The sequence below is a fragment of the Poeciliopsis prolifica genome, unplaced genomic scaffold (assembly GCF_027474105.1).
Source record: "Poeciliopsis prolifica strain line A6 unplaced genomic scaffold, Auburn_PproV2 SCAFFOLD006, whole genome shotgun sequence".
Classification (NCBI taxonomy): domain Eukaryota; kingdom Metazoa; phylum Chordata; class Actinopteri; order Cyprinodontiformes; family Poeciliidae; genus Poeciliopsis; species Poeciliopsis prolifica.
In genome coordinates, this window is record NW_026562381.1 from 9,039,160 (window position 1) to 9,059,993 (window position 20,834).

The 20,834-nt window shown below is 37.0% G+C and overlaps 1 protein-coding gene across 7 annotated transcripts in view; it reads left to right on the top strand.

Annotated features, from left to right (window-relative positions):
* Positions 1 to 1,120: 1,120 nt before the first annotated feature.
* The window catches only part of atp8a1 (ATPase phospholipid transporting 8A1), a 99,992-nt gene continuing 80,278 nt past the window's right edge, over positions 1,121 to 20,834 (top strand). For all 7 annotated transcript variants that reach the window (XR_008605992.1, XM_055030391.1, XM_055030393.1 and 4 more), the window contains exons 1-2: positions 1,121 to 1,530; positions 17,666 to 17,780. Coding sequence is in view for 6 of the 7 variants with exons in the window: in XM_055030391.1 (XP_054886366.1) it covers positions 1,482 to 1,530; positions 17,666 to 17,780 (164 nt within the window). In the remaining variant the exon portion in view is untranslated. The remainder of the gene's footprint in view (positions 1,531 to 17,665; positions 17,781 to 20,834) is intronic.

Below are 20,834 nucleotides of genomic sequence, written 5' to 3' on the forward strand. Positions count from 1 at the left end.
GAGACCTCTAAAGCACAAATAACCTTAGAAGTTTAAGTGAGTACATATTTTAAGACATAACAAAATATACATGCTTTATTTGTATATATTTTCATTAGAACTTGGATAGTCATAATGTTATATAATGCATAAATGAATTATGACACGACGGTGTTGTTCAGGGTTCTGGTTTGTCTTATATTGTCTTCTCCAGTTCACCACACAGGTTTTCTGCAGAAATTAGGTGTGGAGAATGAGAATGCTGTAGAAGGAGATTGATTTTGTCTTTGATGAACAGTCAGAAAAGAAAAGGCTAGTTTTCGACATCAGTCCCAAACAATTGATTGGTATTGAGATAGCATAATATGGATATTATTCAGACTTGATGACCTTAAGGTGACATTTTCTGCTGCAGTTCTCCAGAAGTGAACTTTATTTTTGCATTTGCTCCTCAGACATACTGCTCTCTATGCGCGGAAGATAAATTTGGAGTTTCTCGTAGATTAGTTACTGTCAAAAAGAAATTGACCTATGTGTAATGTCCAAGTTATATACAGGAAATAAATAAACAAACAAAAATCATAAATTACTTACAAGTCTGGTTAACTCTTAAAAAGTAGATTACCAAAGAATATAACAACACTAAATAACAATAACTTTTTGTGAGATTGTTACAGTAACAGAAACTGTGAAAACAGTGAGTAAAATAATAATAACAAGTAAAAAAAAACTATTATTTTTAATGCCTTCAGATTTACTTCAAGGCTTGGTCTACAGTCTTTACCATTGGTGCGATGTAAATCCATCAATCAATTTTATTTCCGGCTTTATTCCCAATAAAACGACTAAATTAATAATCAGTGACGCGCCAACTCCCCTTTTGTAAACAACATCTAGTGCAGAGGGGGGAGGTCTTCACTCCGACCGGCAGCCTTTTAAAGAAAAAAAAACATTTTTACGTCAAACTTTATGAGCCATAATGATTAATCAAATCCGAATATATTTTATATTCATTGATTAACTGGATTATTGAACTAATAGACGTAGAGAACTGGCAGTTATTTTGGTTCGACCTCCTCTATCTCCCCCCCCGCGGTGAGCTCATGTGGTACGGTCCATATTGTGAAGCGGCACCGTCTTCCCTCGCTTCAGTTTGGGTGAAGTCCGCGTCCACTCCCCAGGAAATGAAGGCGTGTAGCGGTTTATTAATTCCGGCCGTGTGACACCGGGATGCTGGAGGGCTTGTGAACCGCTGGGCTGCTTAACCATGTCCCCTTCAGCTACGGCGAAATTCAACGGAGGCTGCTTTCAATTCGCCCGCCTCTCTCGTTAGCGCACAGAAAGTGCAGTCCGCATGAGAGAGGCTCCTCCGCTGCATTTCAGACGGGGTTTCGACATTCCTTGACGGTCGAGCAGCAGCCACACCAGCCGCCGCCGCAGGGTGCAGAGCTCACGAGCTTCGGCCGCTTGACAGGTGCCGTCGCTCGGGTGTGCTTGGAGAGATGCCGCCCGTCCAGAGAACAATGTCCGATCTTCGCACTCGAGCGGAGGGTATGTGGATGCAGTTGTAATCAGCTTTATATCTTCGAGAAGCCACTGGAGAGCATATGTAGCAGTTTATGAATATTTATTTCATGTAGCTGCAAGAAGGCCGTCTGGTATAAGCTGAGGGGAAGGAAGTGTAGAAACTTCTTAGTTAAAGCTGTGCAAACTGGCGTCAGGACTTTATAAGTTTCACATTCAGGCTTCCAGGCAAATATCTGGAAGCCTGAATGTGTCAAAACAAATCCAAAAATGAAAGTAAAAAACATTCTTTAAATAAATGGTTTTTGACTCTTGACATTTTGTAAGATTTGTCCATACTAATGTAACTTTTTCACTTATAAATTATTTTTAATGGATTGTTATGACAGATTGAGATATTTTAGTGCATATTTGTAAACTAAAAGGCAACTACATTGCTTTCAGAATAGTTTGTTCCATCTAGCGATCAAGATTTTTATTCATTCTTCCTTTTAAAACTAGTCAGATTTAATGGAGACGGTCAGTGAACATTACTGGAGGGTTAGGCCTTTATTACATACAGGCAGCAATCTAAATTAGTAACTGGTCACATATGTAAACATGGAGCCTTGGGATCCTCTTGAGAAAATAACCTAAATACCAAAAATAGTAACGAGAAAGCATATCCATTTTATAAATAGAGGAAGCGATATTAAAACCGGAATTGAATAAATAAAAGCAACATAATGGTGACTATTGGTTAAATGTGTTGTCAGTGGACCACTTTTCATTTGACTCAGTAAAATGCTTGCATGCTAAACCAAGACTTTGGGACAAAAGCTATTTTTATTTTGCAGATCAGGAAGCTGGATGAATGTGCAGCCTGTATGTTGCTGCTGGAAGGTGAACCTCCTTCCAGAGTCAAATCTTTTACAAAACACTTTCCTCTTAGACTGCTCTGGCTTTCGCGCCATCAATCTTTCCATCAACTATGACCAGCTTTCTTGACCCACAGCACAATGCTATCTCCTCAAAGTGTCACGGCGGATTGTTTGTGCTATGTTTGTCTTCCACCATTCATAGCGTTTTTGCACATATGGTGTCATTTGACCAGAGTACCTTCACCCACACACTCACCCTGTTCACTATATGACAAACTTTAAACAGGACTTCTTATGGTTTCTCCAGATGTATGGTTCGAATGAAAAATACATTCAGTTGGGATTTATCAGTAGGTTTCCACTACAGTTCTTATGTTTGCAAGTGAAGTACAACATCAACTCTTCAAGATTTTATAATTACGAGAAAATTTGTTTATCTTTTGTCTGTGAAAGTTGCTCAGAAGATTTGAGTTTTTGGGTGCATCTCTTTGTTCAGGAGCTTATCGTATAGCTCAGCACATCCATGTTCACCACAGGGTGCAGGTGCAGTCAGTTTTGAAGGCTTCGACCCTTCACATTCCTTATTTGATGCAGGCGCTGACCTCAGACCTCTTAGGACAGGGGCTGAATATATCTGCAGTGATCAATATTATACCTTGTGATTTATGACCCTTCCTGGAATTTGTTTTTCTTTGCACCAAATGTAGAGTCTGTGCTGATGTGATTTGATGAAGCCCAAGTTTGATTTATAGACTGGCTAATTCCCCATTCTGAATTATGGCTGTCTACTATATTATTTGGCTGCAAAGCAACTGTAGAACTCGCCCTGTAGAAGTTAAATGAAACTAATTCACTGAGGGTTTTCTGTTTGCTTATTTACTTCCTAAAATGTTGTGGATGAACCTAAAAACATGTGATTAACAGTGAATTGCTATGTAGTGACTTTGTTGTAGAACTAGCTGCCGGTAGTATTTGATATTGGTGTTGAAGTCTGTTCACCTGCCTATTAACAGATAATTCAGAAGAGAAACAGTTTGCAGCTTGACAATTGCCAGGCTCATATCAAGTGGCGCTTTCTCACCTCTGTCTATTTCTGTGTTTGAGGTTTGAAAATCATTTAAATAAATACCCTTTGACTTCTTTTCTTTTCCCCAAAATATTCTTAACTTTGAGTCACTGTTGTCCCAACAGATGGCTACAGAACAACATAAAAAAAAACAATTTTCTGAAAGAAAAAATGTAGGTCTCGCTGAAAGAAACTGATGAAATAGTTTCTTTAGAACTGTTAACATCATTGTACATGGACAGCGAAATTGGAAGATGACCACGAAATTGAACAATTTTCAAACAGCAGTTCACTGTGATGACCTGCTGTTTGGGGTGGAAAAAATAGAAATTTTTTCCAAGCCACACTGAGCTCTTCCAGGCTGCAATTGCCTTTGTTGTGGCTACGGTTATCGGGGGAATCAGGCCAAAAGTTTCCTGTTTTGTTTAAATTGGTGCTAAAAAGGAAGTTGCAGGACGTCCAAGAATGTAACAATCAATTTTAAAGAGGGCACTGTGGGCGCTTGGTGATTCACTGACTCACTCATCATCACTGTTATTCTGGGTTTGAATCCCGGTCTCCGACCATTTGCTGGAAACTTTTTCCATTTTAACCTGACGGAGTAATTTTAGTAGTTAATGGAATTTTAGGAGAATTCTCAGAGGATATATTGTGCTATCTATAATATCAACGCAAACTTTGGTTTTTCATAAAATGTAGTGCACTAACTAATGCTAAGGTCAGTCTAAAATCTCATGTCCTTGTTCTGAAATAACGAGGACAAACTACACTGGCTGTTGTGGGAGAATCCTGTTTTACAGTGATTTATCTATAAGGTAATACTGTAGTGCTTTCTCAATTTCTTTTCTTTTCTATTCCATTTTGTTTTCTCAATTTCTAATATTAGTAATTGATTGCTCATAACAGGATAATTGTAAAGGAATATTTTGAATGCTGTTCTTGTATCCTTTTATGTTAAAGTATTTGATGAGAAATTAGATTCGGGCTAATGAATCTAATTTCATTAGGCAAAGCTTTCCAGAAACCATAGATTGGCCCGCCCTTAATAAATTTCTGATTGGTGCATCCTTACTTTGTGCCAACATCTCATCGCAGATTGTTGCTATTCTATTGCTGGTCTTAAAACACTTTGCTGGTAGAATCTTAAATAATTTAATACAAAATATAGATTTTCTGTAAAACTGTTGACAATGTAGATGTTGGAGTCTCAAGAATAAAAACATTAATTATGCAGCAGCTATTGCTTTCATGCTTACACTACTTTTTAGTTTTACAAAGAGGAAAGAGGTGAGCTCTTTTCCCATCTGTGAGCTTGATAAGCTATGAAGCAGCCACCTGGCTTTGGATTTTTCCATTTCAATGAACAGTCAAGTGTATAAGTCTTAATTATTAATATGATAAATCAAAGTGAGCTCGATAACTTCCCTTTGGATACATTCCTTTTAATCGAACATTTTGTTTACAGAGACACCATAATTCATTTTATTTATTGAAATATTTTCCAGTTCCAATGTCATGTGATCTTTACAAAAATGAAAGTTTATGGGTGTTTGAGAAGACATTCTGACATTATTGTGCCATATCAATATATTCCTTGAAAATGATCTCAACAAAACAATATTATCATTTATCACAATAATTATTTCCAGAAATTTATCTTCCAACAAAATTTGCTATTGTGACAGGCCTATAAGTGTCACATAATTATTTTTGGTGTTTTTATGAGAGTCAGACCAAACTCCCCAACCAGTTTTTTTATTTTTTATTTATTTTAATCACCCCAGCACACGGGGCAGACATCCATCTAGCAAGGGCAACCCTCTGCCAGGCTTACCACCTAATCCATCAGCGGCCCGTCCGTCAGCTCTGCATGCTGCGCACACTCCTCGGTCTTGGCCTCCACGTGTTACTTCACTCCGTGTCACTCTTCTTTACTGTGTGGTGGAAACATCGAGCATCTCTGCCAATCTGATGGAATGCGTTGCCAAAATAACCCTATCAAACTTGGCACACATGTGACACACAAAGGGATCTGCACATTTAATGTGTAAATCAGCAATGAAAGGCAGGCACCTTTAGATTCTGATTTCTTGAACACAAATTTCCATGGACAATTGAAGGTGATTTATAACTTCTTCCTTGGTCTAGACTGAGACGCTGACTAATGCCACCAACAGTTAAAATGATAGGCAGAAAGGGACAGGCATCTACTTTGGCATCTTAGCTTGCATGCTTATCTGCAGATGGGTAAAATCCCCTCGTGTAGTTTACTCTAAAGATGAGAACAAGCTGGTAAAACCTGTCCTGACAGGAAGCTGTTGCTTAGTTTCTACTGTCAACATTCTTTTTCTGTGAGACACAAAATAATCTGCTGTTTCTTTAAGCCCTGTACCTCTCTCTCTGCCTGCCTGTCTGTCTTAAAGTTTTATTCCCAAGTGTAAGTGAAGCGGGATGTTCCCCCTGTAGCATTTCAATAACACCAGCTAAGTCTCAGTCTGTCTGTATTGTGGTATCAGCATGAAGGGAGAGACTGGAGGGAGACAGACTTCTCTCTTCTGAAGGGATCCAGAGCTACCTGTGTGCCCTGCGGATCACCGGCTGATAATAATGTGGCACAGAAGCCCAACACACCACTAAATCCCTCGTCTTGAGTTGCCAATGTGATATATCAAGTCCCCTCAGGGTTTCCTTCTCTATGTGCATGGCTTGGGACGTCTCCTCTTCTCTGCATTCTGTTTAACGTCTTGCCTTCATCGGTTACCTGCAGCCAGTCTAACCTTGTTACTCTTCAGACACTCGACTGCGCTCACTTCAATGACTTCTTTGTGCACTGCAAACTGCAGCATTAGGTATAAGAACTATTGTACAAGTACAGACAAAAAGGAGCTACAGTTTATAAAATGTGGAGAAAGCAAAGGCAGCTCCAGACCAGTATGTTTTTACCAATGTTTATTTTAATCCCAATATTTCCTACAATGCCCTTTTTGAACTTACTGATTGCTAATTTCACAGTTTTCTAGTTTGTAAATTTCTTGTGTTGTGAAAGCCAAAAGTAAGTCTATAGAATTATAATTAAATACTAGCGAGGTAAATAATTAATTGTGTATCATTTTGTACAGTTAAACCTTTGCACAACATCGTATGACCATTCTTAGTTGTATTTGCTCTGTTAGATATTTTAGTGTTTTCTTATAAAAGCAATAAAGTAGCATATTTGTGTTTGGTTGAAATCAGTGTTTTGGGTAGAGATTATATCTGAATGGTCCAAAGATACAATGTTTGGTGAGCGCTATGCATTCGCTCACCAATGTTTGGGCAGCTGCATTAACATTTTCAGCCCTGGATGTCCTCTCAGATTTTAGGTTTGGAGATGCTAAAGCTCATGGAAAGTGATGGGAAAGTCTTGGTGATTGATAAGAAATGAGTGAGAAAAACAATAACTGTTGTCAACGCAAAATTCAACATAAAACAGCATAGATGCATGCTTTCCTGATCCAAGAAACCAGATTTATCTTGATTGGACCTGACTGATCAGCCAGTTGGAAACTCAAAAATGATTCTTCTTTTCCTAGTCAGTGAGCACACCGTGCAAAGTGCTACCAGGTCATGCTGACAACAATAATCTTTGGTCTGGGCGCTGACACTTGGTGAAGTGTATTTTCATTTTAGTTAAGATGTTTGACAGGGCTGTATTCACACCAGCCCTGTTTAGTCCACTTCAACCAAACTCTAGTTTTTTTTTTTGTACTTTTTTGTACTTTATGACAAGCTCAGGTGGTCAGGTGCTTCAGTCTATAAATTGAGAAATATTAGTAATTGTATTTTCTAAGCTTTTTTATATTGCAATTTTAAAAGAAAAAAGTGGATTTTGTTGAAATTAGTATTGCTAGGCCTGAGTTGTGCAAAAACTGGATATTGGAACTTGGACATATAATTCAGCTTTATGCCTCTCAAGTGTTATGATTTGTTTAATGGATGGGGCACATTTTCCATCTGCCATCTGTGTGACTTAAACTACTTAAAAGATGTCTAATATGGGACGCTCTGTGGTTCAAAACAATTGTCACCTGATGGACTCTGCGATAACAACTTGAATCTCTGGAATCTTGCAATCTCGCAACATAAATTCAGTGATTCGCAGATCAAATCTTCTTTCCATTAACACCTGCAAAATAATGTCTACATTGATGGCAGAAAGGAAGCTTAAACCTCCAGATGTGTCATTAACTAGTATTTTATGGTGTATAAAAGATGACTAGAATTAATTTGATAAACTCGACATTCCCAAACAATCCTAGCAGTCGCCAGTTGTTTTTCTGATCTGGGTGTGTCTCTGTGACACAGCAAGAAAATGCAATAAGGTTATGCGCAAGAATACTGCCAGTGAGGCTGTGGGATGATGAGGTCGGATGAAGAAGTGTTGGCAGGCTCTCCACAGGAAAGCAGCCCCATCAGTGGTGGGTAAGATGAAACTCCTGCTGTCCTTCACCTCCCTGTGCTCCTCCATCCTCCCAGAGCTTGTGGATTTTATGAGCCTGATTGTGTCTAATTTAGATTTTGGCTTAACAAGGTCATATGACCTCTTCTAAACATGGATAGCTCTTACTATCCATGTATAGAATCAAATACATAAATGATTGATTCTATATCATCTATGTATAGGATTATCTATACATAGATATTATAGTTGATTCTATACCATAAACTGTAATTGGATTCAAACTATCTATCTATAAATGGATAGTGTGAACTATTCATGTATAGAAGCAATTTTCTTTTTAATATCTTATCACTTATATCTATGTGCATTTGTGACACTGGCTCATAGTTCTGAGTAAGGGATCTTTTACCAGTTCAGATATCTAAGGCAATGTAGCCTAATCTACATTTTCTTTTAATTTATAGTCCTGCAATATTTGACATATATAGGTCATGTTCTGTAGATGGTGATGTTCATGGCACATGAAGTGATCGTCTTCATGAGAGTCTGTGCTCCTGCAATAGAAGCGCCATAACTAATATTAACAGATGACCTATTCTAAAGATTTAGGCCTGAATCAATTAGACAAGTATGAGGTTCACATAAATGTTTCCTCAATGTACTTAAGAAAAGGGCATGTTCTCTGCAGACATGCAATACGATTGCAGATGTTTCTGGCAAATGGTCCCATCAGATGCGACACAGCAGGACAGTTGACATAATTTAAAACACTGGACAGGATTAATTTTTTTCTCCCATTTCATTATTGCAGCTATCTATAGATGGTATTTGATGGAAATTAGCCTGATTGTCACTGTTATCCTTTTTTTCATCTCAGTCTTTCTTGAATAAAATGCAATTTTTCTGTTGGTTTTTGGTAAATGCCAAGTAACATTTTTTTAAATCATAATTTTAATTGTAATTTAAAAGCAGATATGTTGTATATTCATCCCTTTCACATGATGTCTGAGCTTTGGCAGGTTGCACAAGTTATCTTCTGTTTAGGCAGCATGCGTGAACAGATATAGTGTTTGTCTTCAGGTTTGAATCCTACTAAACCGGTCAGTCAGACAACAACATCCTGGTTGTCATGCTTAAAGCCTAACCCTGCAATAGTCACATAAAAACAGGTTTGGTCTGTTGTTTAGTAAAAACAACCATTCTGATGCATGATGCAATTGTTTTTTAAAAAAATTATTATTTCTTGCTATGCAAAAGAGTAATTGATTTATACTACTAAATCTAAAATGTATTTAGTCTTAATTTTGATACATATAAACAAAAAAAAAGATCAAATAGGTTTTAACTTAGCATTAACATAAATAAATTCCAATTTTACTTAAATAAAAGTAGGTTTGGTAACTGTTATGCTGAACTTTAGCTCTTCATTCCATTCTTCTTTTTGTAGAGTAACATGAAGAGTATTAGCTGGTCTGTTAGTCAGGTTGAGCCTGCAGTCACTTTTCAAAGCTTTTTGAAGAACAATATTAAAAGGACATTATTAGCTTAATTAAGTTTTCACAAATATTTTGACTCGGACATTTATTCTTTTTACAAAAAGGAAATGTTCATTCATCCTGCTGACAGGCAGTTTGCAGCAAAAGACATGGTGAGGAAATGTTGAGTTACAGCTTGGGCTCTTTTTCTGGCATCTCGTTTATAGCACTTTTAAACAAAAGAACAATGTAACGTTAAATTTTAGTTTTGAAGTGAAAATTCCTTAAAACTTATGTCTGTTTTGATTGAAAGTATTTCCTAAATTATTTCTGTGATTATTCCTCATTTTCATTTTCTAATTGTACTTTAGAACGTAGAAATATGAAATTGACTTATAGCTATTGAAGCTGATTCATTTCGCCCTATTTTAAACAAAAGCAGATAATAAATGTGCTGTATTTTCTAATAGTGCTTAATGATAAATTTGTTTATACATATTTAAAGAAACATTTTTAGAGTGGGGTTTCTTTTCAATTTTCAGTGTATGTGTTATCTCTGATCCAGGGAAGATATGTCTAATTAGCTTTGGCCTGATTAACTTTTCATGAATCTGTGCCAACAGAATAGCTTTTTTTTTCTTTTTAAGATCAAATCGTTGTCTTTGTTTATAGCTGAACATTAACAGCACATAATGGTCTTCGGTTCCTACAATGTTTTTTTTTAGTTTTATACCAGGTACTAATTGGCCTTTATTAGTATTCTAACAAGCTATGCTAAGATTTTCATAATATCAGCATTTCAGCACAATTTTATTTAGGATGCTGGAAGCAGCCGTTTTAACCCAAAAAATTCTTCAGGACCCTCATTTGAAACAGTTTTGATGCCTAATATATCAACGTCACTGGCATTCGAAGCGTTTGCAGGGATCTGCAGAGTGTATAGCATATGCTCTTGTGTTTGATCATTCATAAAGTCGCTCTGAGTGGAAAGGCTTGTCTCTCGGCAGATCCCTCACTAAGCTCAGCCAGGCCATCCCTGTGATGTCACAGCTAGACCCAGCTGCCTGCGTTGTCCCCGGACTTTCCGTCCCGTTACAGTCTGCCTGAGCCTATGAGGGGCCAGATGGAGCCAAACAGGGCGGAGGGATTAATTCTGCAGCTGCCCTGTTGTTGTGGGTGCTGGTTACAGCATGGAGGTCTGATAAGAGACTTATGGATGTAGCATAGATTGAGGCAGTACCTATAGTCTCCAACAGCCATTCCTTCCATTCACAAACAGTGAAAAGAGAAGAAAAGGATGATTTTATCTTTGAGATTGGTGGCTATGAATAGACTGCAGCCTTGAATAGGCTGCTCTGTCTACTAAAATATTTATCTGGGTTGAATGCATCATGTAGAGAGCTTTAGTTGGTGCTGCTATACAGATATAAAGGGATGGGTTATATTAGGCCAACTTTGCAAACCCATTAAGAGATCACAAATTACATAACTTCTGAGGTAATTTGAACTCTTAATGATGGTAAGAAGCTTTTGTTTATGTGCCATTCAACAATGACAATGCTAAGCTCAACTGTTTCAGCAGTTTTGTTCACTTCCTGGTGTTAGATAAGTGTTGCTATCTCCCTACTTCCTACCCCATTTCCTTTAGTATTGAATGAGCTTTGAGTGAGCCTGATTTTGTCCAGTCACACTAAAGTGTCACTGGAATCACACTTTACTGACCTCTCAGGCTTATCGGTTCTAGCTTTGCGTCTGAGGGAAACTGGACAGGATGTGTTGTATTCTGAGAAATTTGTAGCTGCTCCTATTTGGAAAATTAAGTTTTAAATGTAGTACTTGACTGCGTACTTTAAAAATTACAAACCTAAGAGATAAGTGGTTGTGTAGTTATTTGACAAACAAAAACCAATTGAGATATTTTACTAAAACAGCAGAATGCAAAGACATCAAGTATGGTGTCCTACACAGTTTAGTGTTGGTACATTTGAAATAAAAGAAAAGTCTAGTAAACAATAACTTGCCTTTGAAGTTCAAATACATATTTGAGACAACACTGTTGATGAAATAATTAAATCCAAGTAGGCTGACTGATTTTTAAATTTGAATAAAACAAAATGTATGATCTTTGGTTACTGATAGATTCAGTTTTTGTTGAAAATTGTAAGTTTTTATGGCTAACTTCAGATTTTTGCTGGAATAAAATGAAAGGTATTTATAACAATGCACATTATTGTAAAGTTCACAGTTTCATACTTGTGTTGTTTAAATATTCTACCATATTTGACTTGATGTTTGGAAGATTGGCGATGCACTTATGCGACTAACTGTAAACCTTTGATCTACAAAAAAGAGAAGAAAAAAAATATAAAGGCAAGGCAACATACCAAGTCTGCTTAAAAATGTAAAGATTTGGTTTATTTATTTGCATGTAAACCTTGAAAGAAATTGTGGCCAGAGCTTATGAATGAGAGATGATCATAGATGGGAAAAACTATTCTAATAATGTGTGCATAAACTACAGTATATGTAATAATAATCAAACAAATGAAGCATCTTTGTATTGGACAGAATTATTTTTTTTAATAGGAATTTGTCTTGCTTGACATTTTCTCTGTTACATACAATAGTCGCCCAGCCTTTCTAGACTGACGGGGGAAGACCAGCATGTCACAGTCAAGTCTTCTGGACAGTTTTTCCCACTGGGCGCCCTGTCCAAAATATGTCCTTTCTTGTGACTGTTGTTCCACCAGTCCGCATCTTGGCTGACACAAGCAATAATCCTGACATCTGGCCTGCATCCAAACATATTACAACTCTCAGTGGCATTGATCCTTCCCCAAGAGGCTTTCCCTTCAGAGCTGTCTACCTCTCCGCGCTGCTCCAACTGAGCTTTATTTAGCCTTGTCGAGCGTCTGTGGAGTTCTAACTTGCTTAATATAGTACAGGATGATAATAATAAAGCTCACAGGAAGTTTTTGTCTGGTTTCCCTTCTTGTTTTCAGTATTGTGAGTGGGATTGACGTCATGACGCACACTGGAGTTAACGTAGCTTTTGGAGATAAAAAGCATAACTTCCACTAAGGCGTTAATAGCAGTGGCCTCAATATGTTTTACACAGGCTGTTGTAGAACCAGGGGACTTGAACTTAACAGAGAAGATTTCAAAAAAGCTCTTTTAAAGGGTTCTGTGAAAACTTAATTTATTGGAACTATCAACTCTTTCATGTCATCATCAGTTTTTGCTGATGATGAAATTAATAATTACACAGATATTTAAATTATTGGATTAATGTTGAATGTTAGATCAGTATTTGCAGTATTAGACCACTTTCCGACTTCCACCCTGTTTCTCCTCCCAATTCAATTAAAGTGTTCATTTCAAAGCCTTAAATTGGATCAGATGTGTAAGAATAGTTGCTGCAAATGAAACCTGATGAGGGTCTTAGGCACATAGGTGGCATAAAACAACCTGATAGAGGTAGATATCATATTTTTCTTTCCTATATATCTACTTTCTTGCTGGTCCGCTTTATTTTTCTATTGTAACTCCCTTTTACAACTTTGGGATTACGTCATTTTGGCAAGATCAGAATTTTTTGATCAGTTTCTTTTGTAAAGCTTTGACCTGCTGATACAAATTATTACTTGTAGTATCAAACTTATTGTTGTAAGGTTTCCAGAAATATCTATTTCTAAATCCTACTTCCAAGTTTGTTTTGTTCAGTTCAGCTGTTCTGTTACCTTCTGGAACCCTTAATGTCTCTGTCTCTTAGCCCAAATGAGCAGCAGACATGTGGCAGAAAATATATACATTTTTAATAATTGTGTGCATTTCTGGACTTCCTTTGCTTTAATTTTGAAACATAGAAATGCTTTTGAGAAGAAATACTTAAAATCACCAGAAAATGTTATTTATTATCATTTTTTTTTTACCTTCAGTTAGCTGAAAAGTACGGCATACTTCCTTTAAAATTGTAAAGCAATTCATGCCTCCTATCTGATTCCTATTAAATTCCTGTCCAGTTTATTATATATGTGCCATCTAGAACATGAAAGTATTAAGATCAAAGTAGCTGATGGTAACATACAAATACAAGTCAGTGTTTCATAGAGATCAATGAAATATTTATACGTACTTAACAGATTTACTCAAATTGAGTTCTCATCTTGTTTCGTAGCTGCTAAAAGGGGGGGAGGCTAAGTTAAATAAGAGCACAACCAGCAACTGGTGCATTGCAGCACCTGGCCTGCCCCAGTGGCCTACTCCTCCTGCGAAGGCTCATTCAGAGGTGCAGCATCAATCACATCCTCAGCCACATGGCCTGCTTCTTCACAATGGCTTCATGCTGCAGTGATAGTTGCTATCTTTTCCTGTCCTCAAGTGTTACAAACAATATTTGTTTTTCAGTTAATTCTTGCTTTATAGATTAAAGGCTACCTTGGATTAAAACAGATTTGTTTTTTGAAATCTGTTCTCTTTGGACAATGTGTGTCCCTAAATGAGCAAAAGACAAAGACACAGCACTTGACTCTGCTGTTGCTGTGCTGACACTACCTCCCCTACTCCCCCCAAACTAATCCAATAAACCACCTTTCCTGATCTGACATCTTGTGTAACGAGGTCGGGATAACCACCCAATGTTTTCCCTGGTGACCAAATGACTACAACAGGTCGTTTATTTTTAGCCATCGAACACATCCTGAGTAGAGAAACTTTCCAGATAAGATTTGTTGGGTACTTCTTGGTATACGCTAAGTAGACTGTTAAAATAACAAGGACTGGAATTTGAGAATTGGGGTTTACGTAACATGAGTTGGAAAGTAATAAAGGGTAAGGTGAGAAAGCGAAAGAAAGCACGGAGCAGTGAAAGTGGAAAGCTTGACTTTAAAGGCGGTGTCAGTCTTCCACCTTGTTTCCTTGACGTGACATGGAGGGAATACTGCAGAGCAAGCTAGGGTTACAACTAGGGCATATCATTTAGTGTCTCTGGTTACAGCATCTCACCACTCTGCAGTTTGTTGTCGTTGAAGCCATTTTTCCGCACTCGCATGACTTTCTTTCCTGCTTGCTATTTTTGTCGTCGTAAAAGCTATTATTTAACGTCAACCCATATTTTCCAACAAAACAAGTAGCATGTGATCAGAATCAACTGGTAATTTTATAGTTGGGGAATACACTCTGTACCTGAAAGTTTCAGTGATGCTTTCCTGGGTCTGCTCTGGGTATCACTCCAAACACTTGAAGGAAAAAGATGACAATTTTTCTCAGAATGTATATTTTTCAGTTTTTAGTGTGATCTAGGCTATCTTTCAGTTTAGTGCTCATAAGTTGGAGTTCAGTTACAACTTAACTACTGTGACTATAAAGAAGCATACAAAACACATTTAAATATTACGCATCAATTGATCCAAGCTCTTCATAATCTGGTAATTAGCTGATTTTTATTAATAAGTCACACATGTGGAAAGAAAATAATGGCAACTATGGAGACCTAAATTACTGAAGGACTTGAATGTTTATATTATAACCTCACAGTTTAATATATTTTACTGGTATACAAACAAATGCAATTAATATAAAACTTTTTTCAATTCCAAATATTGAACGTAGAGCACAGATATTTATTGAGTTCTCCTGAGTGAATACTGTGTAGAATCATCTTTCACTGACGGAGACAAATTTAAACTTTTTGTCTTTACAAAATAATTTAAGTTCAGTCAGACTGGATAGAAGTTGACTGGAAATGTTGTCATGGATTTGTTCCTGAACTTTGACTGGGTCTTTCTGACATTATGGTAATTTGAAGATAGACCTTCACACCAGTTTCTAGTCTTTTGCAGCCACTAATGTTTTTTTCTTCCAGGATTTCTCAGTATTTCACCCATTGCGTCTTCCCATAAACTCTCCATCTTTCCTTTGCCTGGTGGAAAGTATTCCCGTAACATTTTGCTGCCCCATGTGCTATTTCATCTTGGGGAAGGTATGCAAAAGGTGATGAAAAGTTCATTTTCTATCTCATCTTACCACAACAGCATCTTACACATGTCGCTGTGCCCCACATGGTTTGTGGCAAACTCCAAACACAACTTCTTGTGTCATTGTCTATTAACAATAATTTCTTCCTTCCATTTTTTCCTTCAGGACAAGGTTTAGGTTAAGGTCTTATAATTTTCATAGTTGTGCTTCTCTGCAGCTCCTCCAGAGTTACTGCAGGCCTTTTGGCCTGTCAGTTTAGGTAGCCAGCCATATCCTGGTATCTTTGCAGATGTTTTATACTCTTTCTATTGCATAAGAGATGGTGTGAACTGGACTTTTTGAGATTCTCAAAGCTTGGAATATAGTTTCATAACTTAACTTGATTTAAATCCCCTCCTCCCCATATTTATCCCTGAACCTCTTTGCTATATTCCAAGCTTCGCAATGCTATTTCATCACCAGTGTTTTCTAACACATCTGGATTTACACTGAGTAAAACCTTAATAGGTTATAGGAGGCACTGGATTTTAATTTAGGACTGTTGGAATAAACGGGGTTGAAAAGAAAATATATTTATTACTTTTGTTTTTTTGTCTTTAAAACATTTAGTAAACAAGGACATTTTCTTTCACCTTCACAGTTATGCTGTGCTTTGTCTTTGTGTATCACATTAAGTTCCTAAAGAACTACAGTAAAGTTTTTGGTTGTAACATGGCAACAATTTGTTTTGCTTTAAAAATAATACCTTTAAAAATAAGTATCAGACCTCGCGAGTTCATACTGAGCTTGCTTTTTATAAATTTCATAGACCATCGTGTTCTGCACCAAGTAGTAGTTTTTATGATGCACCTGCAGCCTGCAGAACAGAGCCTGCTCATCTTGTGTTAGCCTTGCTTACAAAGTGAGACCCTTGCCAGTTTTGGATTGGCTCCTTGCCAATAAAGAAATTGCTTCAACCTACCCTCATGAGCATCTCTGCAACCCACATGCAGCCCCCGTTGTGCCTTAGTAGTGTTGTCCTTGCAGCCCACTTTGTTGACCTCAGTGGGAGGCTGGGAGCAGACCAGCGCCTTGTGATTTTAGGTATAGAAAAAATGTTTTATCCAATCAACAAGAGGACAGAATAGTTGCTCCATGTTTTAAAATTGCTGTATTTGGAAGAAAGAATGTGTTGGTGAGTGAAAACAATAACATCAATATTTTTCTCTACAGGATTAAAACAAAGTATTTTTGAAACTTTAGCCACAAAACCAATTTTCAGTAAAATAGTTTAACTATACATTGATAAAGGCACTTGCGTGTTGTTTCAAATCATCAGGCTGCATCAGCTCATCTTCTCACATATGAACTGTGCAGTGTCTGCAGCAGTATGTCACACTGGACATCACACATATCCAGCAACAAAACAGCCCCCTGACTATAAATTAGTCATTGAAATGTAGACTTTATGAACATGTTTTCAGTAATTAGAACACAAATATCTACTTTCACATACTTTTCTTTAATCTACTGGTTTAATGAGTGGGTGGTCTGTGCTCAAACTTCCTGTAGAGGAAAGGAATGATCATTGAGACAGACGACATCCTCTCCATGGTGTTTCACAATGCCTTTGGGTGACCATGACTTAAACACTGACATTCCCAGTCTTTCACTACTTGTCTTATTTGGCTGCACAAAATAGATGGGCAGTGTTCTTGTTTATCTTTTTAGATAGAGTTTTTATTACTTTATTTATATAATACATATGCATCCCCTTCAGGGGAGTTAACAGTGTTATTCATTCTTCATCGATATAAAAGTCACATCGTTCATATGATATGATGATTTCCTATTGCGAACCTTTGCTGTTGAGATTACAAGAAATTAGCTTGGCAACTCTATGTAATATCTTCTAAATCCTCTTCCCACTTCTTTGATGTTATAAACTTTTTACTGCTGTCAAATTATTGCTCCAACGTTTAGGAGAATGTTCTGGGAATTTCACTCTTAATTCATTGTCTGCTTCATAACCAATTCAGTGACAGTTGACACTTGGTTTATTCACACCCACTCTTTCAGACAATAGATGGATAGGAAATGTTGCAAATAATTCAAGAGTAGAATTATCATGGTATTTAGTATCATCTACGAAATCACTATATAAACAATAAGGTAATATAAGGCATGTTGCCATCTGAAGCAGTAACGCATCTAAAGTCTCCATAGACTTCCCCTTACTGTGGCTCCTCCTCTCCTACCAAGGTCTTCTTTGGTGTTATTCACACTGGACAACTCAAAGACTCAAAGGTTCTTTTGATGTTTTATTTGATCTTTAGACTAAAACCTCCTTTCTTGCCTGATGCAGGATATGAAAAGACAGAGGACACACCAGAGAAGACGTCACTGGCTGACCAAGAAGATGCCCGGCTTATATACCTCAATCAGCCGCAGTTCACAAAGTTTTGCAGCAACCGTGTCAGGTAAGAGGGTTATTCATTGTGTGCATTATATCTAGTGACAGATCCGTGAGACACAAAGGAGTCTCTATATTTAAGAGCTCACTGGTCAGTTTAAGCTTAAGTGGGGCTCTTTGCTGCTCTTTTTTGTCAGACATGCTCAGTGCTGTTACAATGCAATGGTGGCCAAGAAATGATCACAAAAACAATTTTACAAACACAGATTTGTTGTTCACTAAACTCAGGACCCAGTAGCAATGTCCTCTCAGGAACACTGGCTATATTTATTTATTTATTTTATTTTATAACAGAAACCTAAGACTTTGCTTCTCTGCATGGTTTCAGTCCCAAACTTTTACTCTTCTAACTTATTTTTGAGTAAATTGCTACTTTCCTGCATTCTGTGAATAATACAGGAAGATATTTTTTATTTTCAGACCTTCTTCCTACATCCATCAATCCAGTAATATTTTCAACTATTTCTCATTTATTTGTTTTTGTTCTAATACTTTATGAAAGGTGAAAGGGGCTAAATTAAATAAAAGCATCATTAAATCATGAACTAAATGCACTATGAAATGAATAATGTTGACTACTTGAATAATATGGCCATCTGTTAAGGCTTTCCCAGTTGCAAATAAATACATTCATAATATTACCTTTTGTAGTTGATAAGGAGCCTCTTTACTGATACATTATGAGCTGCTCAGGTAGCATTAAGTGTTGTTTGCACTAAAAATGGATTAGAGCAGATGTTTCAGCCTGACCTTTCTACTGTGTTGCTCTTTTCCAGGGAGTACAGGGTTTTTGCCTTGAAGGTCAGAATTGTTCGGAAAATGCCGTCAGCTAGCATTCCTGCATGAGAAACTTGATATGTACAGTATATGCACACGCAGAGATGACTGTAAGCCGAACAGGTGTAGTAACAGGAGACTTTGAATGGAAACATGCACAAGCTTTTGCCATTTGATTTAGATCATTCTCATCTCCAGTACAAGTTATGCAGATTCTCACTGATGTTATTGTTTAATTGGCAACTCTGAAGAAGTGATAATGTATTTTTAGTGAATCTAAGATGTGTAAAACATTACCTGCAGAGGCTTGCTGGCATCTGCTGTAGGTTCTGTTTCACTTCAGCCCAGTTAAGCGTCCTGGAGTCAGGTGCCAGTGTGCCTCAGGGATCAGGATTAGAAAGCACTAATTAGGATGGCATGGTGAGATTCTGTAATCAGTTATTCTGTGCTTTTAATATTTCTACATTACATTATTTTATATTAGCTTAGTCATCAGAATCCTTGTAGTCTGCATCCTGATGGTCTTTTAGGATCTTTATTCCACTGGGTTAAGAAATTTACATAATAAAAAAGCAAAGAAGAACTGAAGGAGACTCAAATTAGGAATTTAAAGGGGGCCAGTATTATGTATACTCCAGGTACATAGTGCCATTTCATAGCACAATCAACTATGTTGCCTTCAGATGTTATACACATGTTCCATATATTCAGGCTGCAGACTTTTACTAACATTTCTTCAACAGTTTAGGCTCCCAAATCAGTGTACAATAGTGAAATAAATTTTACTAACATAAATACATCTTGGTCTTAGTCTCCACCTGGATTAAATTCTAAGTGAAGGAGCTGTAGCTCATGTTATTGTGGATTGTTTACACAGCTGCACTTGGTGCTGACAGACTAATGTAAAAGGCAATTAATCTCTAATGTTGACAGTTTGTCTTGTGAAAAGATGAGAGTGCCTTTTTCCTTGTTGGCCATCTATTGTGTGAAATGCATGGTACAGTTGATATAAATAGCCAGCCATTGTGAAAAACGTTTTTTTTAATCATAATGACTTTCCAAAGCAAATCAGCAATGCATTTCACTGATTTTATAAGCATCCATGTGAGCTTCTGCATATAAAGCTAATCTCCATGTCACCATATCAAATACACTATTGTCAAGTTAATGAGAAACAAAGCTTAATGTTAAATGTTGTATATGCTAAGGGGCTGTACCGTGTAAATTACGCTTATGTTGGTCTTGGCAATTTTGTTACTGTACACAGTGTATGTCCTATGAATACCATTGCAAATATTAGTGTAACATATGTTTGTTTTTTATCATATACGTTACATAATTGTGCATATGAGTCTCCTTCAGATCATTTAGATCATTCTCATCTCCAGTACAAGTTATGCAGATTCTCTCTCATTGTTTAACTGGCAACTTCCACCTAATCTTGGTCAGGTAGAAGGCAATAACATTAAAGGAAATGTTGCTTTGTGGTCAAATATGTGCTAAAATGTATGCCTTTAGCTGGGCCTGCACAATTTTTAGGAATTCATTAATTACAAAAATATCTTTGTATTTATTGAAAGCTATTAATCATCATTTTTATGCTACTCTACATAGTTTCCATGCTACCAATTGTAATTCCAGTCTGGGATATACATGACTAGTTTTGCCTTTTGCTGTAGCAGTTTGCAAATCAAACCAGCTTGCCACATGTTTCCAACATTGAAATGCAATTTTTTTGTTACTAAAGAGATACTTACTGAAGGACAGGTTGCCATTTACCAAACGGCCTGAAAATGGCCCCAGTTTGCATCATTAAACTCTAATTTGTTTCAGAGAATTTATTGGAAAGCTACCCTGACGTGTGGGAGGCTTGCACATAAACCTTCCACAGGTCAGGGAAGCTTTCCAAAAGGTACAAGCAGATCAGGCTTGAAAGTTCACTCCCAATACTGGTATAATTCCAATACCATACTCTCAAATAATAATTATAGACGCAGGTGAGTAATGCCTTTTAAAGGAAGAACACAAGTATGTGCCTTGAGTTTTGCTTTTAAATCTATTTAACAGTAACAGTCAAAGGTTATTTAACCTTTGCTACCTCCAACAGCTTAACATTGCTGTAAACAGCATAGTGTGCTGTCACTGCTAATAAAAATTATGACTCTTCAGCTTTGTGTTTTGTTAGCAGAACAGTGCCAGCTAAGCAATGTGTGTGCGAGTTATGTCCTGAAAAAAACAAAAAAACAAAAACATATATATATATATATATATATATATATATATA